The sequence below is a fragment of the Rhincodon typus genome, chromosome 32 (assembly GCF_021869965.1).
Source record: "Rhincodon typus isolate 14 chromosome 32, sRhiTyp1.1, whole genome shotgun sequence".
Taxonomy (NCBI): Eukaryota; Metazoa; Chordata; class Chondrichthyes; order Orectolobiformes; family Rhincodontidae; genus Rhincodon; species Rhincodon typus.
In genome coordinates, this window is record NC_063363.1 from 17,088,448 (window position 1) to 17,096,922 (window position 8,475).

At 43.7% G+C, this 8,475-nt stretch overlaps 1 protein-coding gene across 7 annotated transcripts in view; it reads right to left on the minus strand.

The window, feature by feature from the left end:
* The window catches only part of ncam1a (neural cell adhesion molecule 1a), a 489,661-nt gene extending 485,475 nt beyond the window's left edge, over positions 1-4,186 (minus strand). For all 7 annotated transcript variants that reach the window (XM_048615409.1, XM_048615408.1, XM_048615406.1 and 4 more), the window contains exons 1-2: positions 3,964-4,186; positions 1,507-1,509 (exon numbers count right to left, since the gene is read on the minus strand). In XM_048615409.1, coding sequence (XP_048471366.1) covers positions 1,507-1,509; positions 3,964-4,015 — 55 coding nt within the window. In that variant the 5' untranslated portion in view covers positions 4,016-4,186. The remainder of the gene's footprint in view (positions 1-1,506; positions 1,510-3,963) is intronic.
* Between the last annotated feature and the right edge of the window lie 4,289 nt (positions 4,187-8,475).

Below are 8,475 nucleotides of genomic sequence, written 5' to 3' on the forward strand. Positions count from 1 at the left end.
TGTTCATCCAGCTCTACACCTTGTTATCTCAGCTAATGTGCATCAACTGAATGTAAAACTGTAGAAAACAGAAGGCAAAAATCTATACCTTGTTAGCAGTTTGTGCAGAACAAAACCCACATTTCATACAGGCCATTCATTTCACAAAAAAAGGGCACATTTTCCTTGTAACAGTTATACATACATCTTGCATTTCTGATCAATTAGGATTTAACTTTGTCATTTCTGCTTGGAAATGGAGTCCTCTTGAGGTGCTAGTTTCAACAAACATGCTTGACACGTGTTTTTTGTCATGCTTTAAGACTGCATTTTACACTCATGGATTTATGAACAGCTTTTTAGAACAAAATCTATTTCTATTACCAGTAGGTCAATGTTAAAAACAAAAAAAATCCCGTGCTGCAAATCTTTTTGAAATAGGGACATGCTGTAGTTGATCTGGAGGCAGTTCAGGGAAAGTTCACTGGGTTGGTAGGTGGTGTAAAAGAGTTATTATGAGACGAAGGTTGAGCAGATTGAGCTTCTATACACTGCAGTTTAGAAGAATAACAAATGATCTTGTTTAAAGATGACTGGGCAGATGCTGAGGGGATGTTTCCATTCACAAGGCTATGTCGAGTCAAGGGCTATAATTTCACAATGTACAGGCTGTCCCCATCACTGAGGTAGCATTTCTTCTGAGGGTTTGGTGATCATTAGAATCCTCTTTTGCAGAGAGCTGTGAAGGAAGACTGGTTTAATATACCCAGGACTGAGACAGAGAGACAGACTTTTGAATGATATGAGAGTCAAAGGTTATGGGGACCAGGGAGGAAAATGGAGGTCAAGATCGCACATCAGCCATTATCATATTGACTGGTTGAGGACACTCCAGAGACAACATGGCCTACTCCTGTTGTGCTTCCTCTGTTCTTAAACATTGCCGGCAATGTATATGATGGCAAAATAAACCCGGATATTTATTAATCAGAGTTGCAAGGAGAAATCTGCACGGCAATTATCCAACAGATAAAACATGGACCACAACATCCTGTCAGGCGTGAAGCATACGTTTCTGATTTAATATTGTAGGCAGCGGTGACATCAGAGGCAAGTGAGGATCCCATGGTGGCAGTTGTTCTTGCAGTATTGATATGGCTGTGTCCCCACCCACAGGGGTATCTTACAGTAATGCCCTGAAGCCTGACTTTTGGGCACTTACAGAGAAAGCCTTCACCCAGCAACGTGCTGATATTTAGCCTTTCAACCAGGACAACTAATGCTGAACACGCTGTTTGCTCTGAGTTCCACCTCAACCACAGCCCACACCTTGGATTGCAATATCGCCGCTATAATTATCTTTACGTCTGTTTAATCTTCAGTCCCAGTCCAAAAATGCATCTCGGATTGCAAACGTTTATTTTTGCCCTCGGAAGACCCATATGCTTAAAAAAACCTCTTGCTTCAACAGCTTTTTTTAAAAAAAACTCAAACGTCTCACGCCTTTTACCGCGGCCGACCACCCACCTTCTCAAAAAGAAACCCTTCCCCTGTATCTTCCGAGTGTCATTTCACCAGGGTTTCTGTTAGAAACAGTATGGAAAGTGCAGCCAAGACTCGTTCTGCTCTGAACCCACTACCCCCCACAAAAAATCTCTCATTCTCAGTAAGAGGGTCTCCCACTGCCACTGGAACCACGTGGAGTCACAAAGTCTGGGTTTTTCATCGGTTCCCTCCAACACTATTTGGAGGAGTCTGGCGGAAACACAATGAAAGCAGCATTAAACCCCAGAGCCGAAGGCAACTCGCCTTCCTCCTCTTCCGCTGTCACTTATTCCGCTTTTGTTGTTCATATTTTTTCTCACTGAGACTGAGGAAGGACAGCAAGTGCGAAACCCCACCCCTGAATTCACTGTAGTCAGAAGATGTCTCGTCCAAAGCGCAAAGGGTTTGCTGCTTGAGGAGCGAGTTGTTCCATTTGCATCGATTCTGCTTCACTTCATGTGATGAGGGGAGAAGAGAGAAATAACTGAACCCAGAGAGATACTGAGAGTATAGAGAAATCAGCCAGAGCTGGGGGTATATCTTGTCGACTCTGATTCTGGGTGGGAGGGAAGACTTAGAGATTTCACCCGACATAATAAGTCACAAGTCAGCATTTCACACGTCTCAGATTTTTTTTTCCTAGAAAAATGAACGCCCCTCTCAAACTCCACTGGGACTCGTGTCTACAAACATCGAAGCCCCTAGTCTGGAAAACAACAAAGGACTCCGACATGCAACGCAGAAACTGTTAGCTGGAGCTTTTCAAAGATTGGGGTAATTGCAGTATCAAACCAGAGGGAAGTGGCAAGAAATTGTTCTGTTGACAAGGGGATGCCAATGTTTTCCTCCAATTAAAGATGCGATTTCACTCCTGATTACAGACGCCCGGCTCTTTTTTTTATTATATTTGGAATTTTTTCTGGACACAATCCAAGAAGGGAGATTTAGAAACGAGCTTCCTTCGAATCTAATTATTTATTTTGTTTGGCTCTGGCGTTTATAAGCCGCTAGGGAGGGGGCAGAGGAAGAGAGAGAGATATTTGGCCAAGACTCAATCCAACCTCAGAGAGTCTCTCTCTCTCTGAAAGAGCGGATAGCAGCGCTCCTACAGTCATCAGGGGAATAGTCGCCGATTTATTAATCTTTAAATCCTCTGTAACATTGTGTCACTCTGATAGAACAGAGGAGAGAGTGAGTGTTGAAGGAAAGCAACGCTGCGCTGGACAGGGAAGGGGGATTAACAAAAAGGTGGCTACAACCCTTGTATAAATTTGCAATCAACACCTTGCACACAGTCTCCCTCAAATCCCACGACACCAGAAAATGATTTGTTTTACCCTATTTAATTCGCACTTGCGTCACCCAGTGAGACCCACAATGTCCCAGTTCACATCCAGATACTTTTCCAAAATAAAATGCACATCGCCACTTTTCCAAGACCAATTAAACCGTAGTCTCTCACTAAAAAAAATCATTTGGAGCGATCTCTTCCTTAAATAAAGGATCGCAGGAGAAAAGAAACAGCGAATAAAAAATAACGCTTTCCCGCACAAAGGTGTAATAGGAACAGTTTGATCAGAACAGCGGGATCACACTTCAATTTCACCCCTTGTTTTTATTCTCCTCTTTTCTCTAAAGATGTCACACTGAAGAAAGCAACGTAGCCTATTGTCCCAGATTACAAATAAGCAGTAGTTTGTATGAGGGAGAAGTGACTGTCCCGTTTACTGAGAATTATAGAACCCCCGCAGAAAAGAAAATCCATTTCTTTAAACCCATTTTTATTTTAAATGGCATCGGAAAAAAATGGATACAATCAGATAAAATATACAAAAGGTTCCAATTGAAAAAAAAGCACAGGCTTGTTCATTCAGCACCTCCTACTGGAGATAGATTCCAGCTCCTTAGTGCACTGTCTTTTCTTATTCGAGATAGCAATTCATTTTTCAAAAAAAAAATCTGTAATTAACATTAAAAACGGAGCCACGAAACGCAGAAAGGAAATAAAACACATTTCACAGATTTTGCTACAACAGACCACTGTTATTCAAGAAATCTGTCATTTATTTAGGAGGATGTGGGCAGATTTTTTTACCCCAGCGAGGAAAATCATTACACACAAATATTTCACCTTACTGAAGACCACCAGAACAAAGAAATCACTGCCTTGAAATCAAACCAGCAGAACTGCTACCTACAAAATAGAGGAATCCAAAATTTCATGCAGTTTTTTTTTAAAAAAAAAGACAAATCAAGCAGATAATTGACTGAACAAAACAATGCGTTTGCAGAAGATTATAATGCAACATTGCTTATTGTTGTTTCTGCAAGGGAATTACTACGTTGAGTAACGATTTTAATCTTTGCAACACTTGCAATCTATTTTCTTTTCACGGTGAGTGGTGGTGGGGTGGGGGGGAAAGGTTTGGTAAATCGTACCTGCGGTGCTAATAAAGAGTAGCCCGGTTAGGAAAATCCTGGTTTGTAACATTGTTGGTGCTTGGAATTTGGCTGTTGGAGGTAAATGGCTGGTGCTTTTCAATCCGCTGCTCCTTCTCTCCCAGTCACTGCTGCTTGCTCCTGCTGCTGGAACTGAGATGCCAATTCCCGCACACGCTGCTCGCAAGTCGCTTCTGCCTCCACCTAATCACACCGCCTTCCTTTAATCCACGCCGTATCCTCCCGCCGAGCTGCCACGCTCCGAAAAGAGTCCCACACCCCCTCCACCTCCTCCCTCCCCCACCTTTAAATAGCCTCTATCTGTCTCTCTCCGCCCTCCCCTGGACGTTCTTACAGCCTGGATCGCAAGATTCCCTCCTTACTCATGCAGGGGTACTCCACCCTCTTTCCCAATGGCAGCAAGTGTCAGAAGGTTTCCCCCAGGGTTGGAAAGCAAGGGGGGGTGGAATAATTCCCCACAGGAGGGGAAAATATAGATATGTATGCACACTGCACTGGTTTGAAAGACTTAGAATTGTAATGGAGCTCCATGTTGAAGTCCAGGGGGTTCCTGATTTACAAATATCTCACTTACGAATGCTCGTACTTATGAAAACAGTGCCATCCAGGGTGCTCAAAGTTTTTGAGAAGATTTGTAGCTTGGGTTGCGGATGAGGTTGTAGACTTGCTCGCCGAGCCAGTGGGTTTGATCGCAGACGTTTCGTCACCGAGCTTGGTAACATTAACAGTGTGCCTCCAGTGAAGCATCGGTGTTCTGTCCCGCTTCACCGGTGGCAAACTGACGTTGTTACCGAGCAGGGTGACGAAACGTCGGCAGTCAAACACACGGGGCAGGCGAGCAAGTCTACAACCTCAATCCAGGGTGTGTTTACATTAATTTTAAACATCTGACATGCAAACGGTTCCTTGTACATATGAACAGCTGTTTTATATTGTCCTACATTGATTTCCTATTTGCCTACAAGTCGACCTGTGAACGGACCCAAGAATGGTAAATCGTTTCCAACTTGGGTCAGCATGTCAGGAAAAAAAGGTTAGAACAGTATGCCTCTTTTAACAAGTTATGCTGGGTTTTCCTTCTGGGTTTCACGTATAGAGTGCTTTTCACATCACCGGGCATCTCAAAGTTTAACACAATGACCTGCATCTATACAACGTCTTTGAGACCACTGGATAGCTCAGAATGCTTTGCCACAATTTGCTGAAGTGCTTTTGGTTGTCACATAGAAATTATGACAGGCAATGTACACACCACAAATTCACACAGACAGCATAGTGGTAACAACCAGATAATCCAATCTTCAATGAGGATAAATGTTGGCCAAATGTTGGATACCTTCCCTGCACTTTTTGAAATAGTGTCATGGAATCTCTCACATCTACCCAAGAGAGCCGTAGTGCATCATTCTCTGAGAGAGCAATACTCCCCCGATAATGCACTGGAATGTGAATTTTGATTATTGAGCTCAAACTCAAAAGCTTTGAGCCCAGAATGATATGAATCAAAAAGTAAGCAGGTCCAGAGCAGAACAAATGCATCCTAGCCAATTGTGGCTCCATCAATCTAATCTAAATCATCAAAAAAGTGATGAAAGTTGTTGTTGAGAATCCCATCAAACAGCACCTACATTACAATCTTGGTCCAAATATCAACAAAAGTCTGAACTCGAGAAGTGAGGTGGAAATGACTGCCCTTGACATCAGGACAGATGATCTGAAGCAAAACTGAAGTCAATGGAAATCAGGGGACAATTCAAACAGGGGACTGTTTGAAATCGTACCTAGTAGAAAGATGATGATTTTGGTTGTTGGATATAAAACCGAGTCCCAGGACATCACTACAAGAAATCCTCAAGGTCGTGTACTTGATCTATCTTCAGTTGCTACATCTTCCTTCCATAGACTATAGACGGTTTACTGATATTTTGACAACATTTAGTCAAATTGAAACCCTTCAGTTGCTGAAGGGGTTAGTGTCCATAGACAGGAAGTCCTTGATATTATTCAACTTGGGATGATAAGTTTCTTTTTCCTTTATTCATTTGTGGGATGTGGGCATCGCTGGCTGGTTAGCATTTCTTGCCCATCCCTAGTTATCTTTGAGAAGGTGGTTGTGAGCTGTCTTCTTGAACCGCTGCTGTGGGTTGACCCACAATGCTATTAGCGAGGGAATTGTGGATGTAGTGCCAATCAAGCGGGCTGTTTTGTCCTGGATGGTGTCAAGCTTCTTGAGTGTTGTTGGGGCTGCACTCATCCAGGCAAGTGGGGAGTATTCCATCACATTCCTGACTTGTGCCTTGAACTTGCTGGACAGGCTTTGAGGAGTCAGGAGGTGAGTTACTCGCTGCAGTATTCCCAGCTTCTGGCCTGCTCTTGTAACCACTGTGTTTATGTGGTGGGTCCAGTTGAGTTTCTGGTCAATGGTAACCCCCAGGATGTTGATAGTGGGTGATTCAGTGATGGTAACACCATTGAATGTCAAGGGACGGTGGTTAGGTTGTCTCTTATTGGTGATGGTCATAGCCTGGCATTTGTGTGGCGCGAATGTCACTTGCCACTTGTCAGCCCAAGCCTGGATATCGTCCAGATCTTGATGCAAGTGGGGAAAATAATAGTTGCAGCACATAAACATCAGACAATAACTATTCCCAGCAAGAGGGAATTTAACTTTCTCTCTTTGACATTCAATGGCATTATGATCACTGAATACCCCACTCTCAACATCCTTATCATCGATCAGAAACTGAACCGGACCAGCCACATGATTATTGTGGCTACAAGAATACGTCAAAGCCTAGGAATTCTGCTCTTAAGTAAGACACCTTTGAATCCCAAAGCCTGCCCACCACATGTGGTGAAAATGCCCTCCATTTGCCTGGATGAGTAATGCTCCACCAAACTCAGAAGCTCATCACCTTTCAGGGCAAAGAGGCCAACCTGACTTGAATCTCCTCCGCCAACTTTAAAATTCACCCCTTCCACCACTAGCACCAAGTGGCAGCAATGTCTACGAGATACAAGAGGCACTGCAGCAACTCACTAAAGTTCCTTCAACAGCACCCTCTGAACACACATCCTTTACCATCTAGAACAGGGGATTCCCAAACTGTGGCTTGTGAAACTCAATGCAGTCGCCAGCCAATGATCTGCAGTTACAGGCTCCAATGTGTCAATGGTGACTATGGAGCTGAAAGCAAGAGACAATTGATGTGAGGCCCCTTTAAATTGTGGGCAAGGCTGGACAGTGGAATCTGGTACCAGTGAGTCCCCTGAAAAACCTTATGGGAAAATAAGTGCTTTTACTTAAAAACCTTGTAGATTGAAGAGCTTCTGCCCACTCTGTTGCCACTCTTATATGAGTCCCCTGTCGTCATAGGCATCCCAGTGAACACACAAGCATCCCCATCCTCACTGACCCTGCTTTCACAGCATTTCCCCTTTGAACACACAAGCATTCCCTCCTTGCTCTTGTAGGCACCCCACTTCTACCACACTCTCAACCAACCGGTACGGGCATTCTCCGTCACCCCGATCATACACTCTCGTAGGCATCTTCTCTTACCTGCTTTCATCAAGTATCCACTGCCCTCCTCACACACTCTCAAAAGAATCTGTGTCCATGGAGATAGCAAGAATTGTAGATGTTGGAGTCAGAGATAACACAGTATGGAGCTGGAGGAACACAGCAGGTCAGGCAGCATCAGAGGAGTAGGAAAGTCGACGTTTCGGGTCAAGTCAGTTCTGAAGAAGGGTCCCGACCCCAAACATGGACTTTCCTACTCCTCTGATGCTGCCTGACCTGCTTTGTTCTTCCAGCTCCACACTGTGTTAATTCTGTGCCCATGCTGCTTTCACAGGTCTAGCACACTCCTTTCTCCTTTAGCTCACATGTAATGATCTAGGCACCCTTTGAACACCAAAATGGGGTCACATTGAGAAAAGATTTGGGAAGCATTGACCTTGAATCCATAGGCAGCAGGTGCATAGCAGCACCACCACCTAGGAGTTCCCCTTCAAACCCATATATCATTCTGACTTGAACCAATACCACCACTTCTTTACTATCACTGGATCAAAATTGGAGGACTTCCTTTTGAACAGCCTTGTAAATATGCCTATACCGTATAGACTGCAGTGGTTCAAGAAAGGACATTATCACAACTTTCTCAAGACCATTTAAGAATGGGCAACAAAGATGATTACACTGTAAAAAAACAGGATGAACCATAAATGACACACATAATGATGACTGAGATGTTTCCAACCCAATAACAAACATGGTTACTCAAATTAACAATCAAATAGGTTTTGGGGGACATAGAGAGATGTACCATGCTCTGATATCTCCATTCTAACTGGCATGTTGGTCAATGAGATTAATGTGACAGATGGGTAAGTGTGGAACTGCAGCGCTATTGTATCAACAACTTCATTGCATATGCAGAGAATGCTGGAGAAACTCTGCAGGTCTGGCAGCATCTGTGGAGAGAG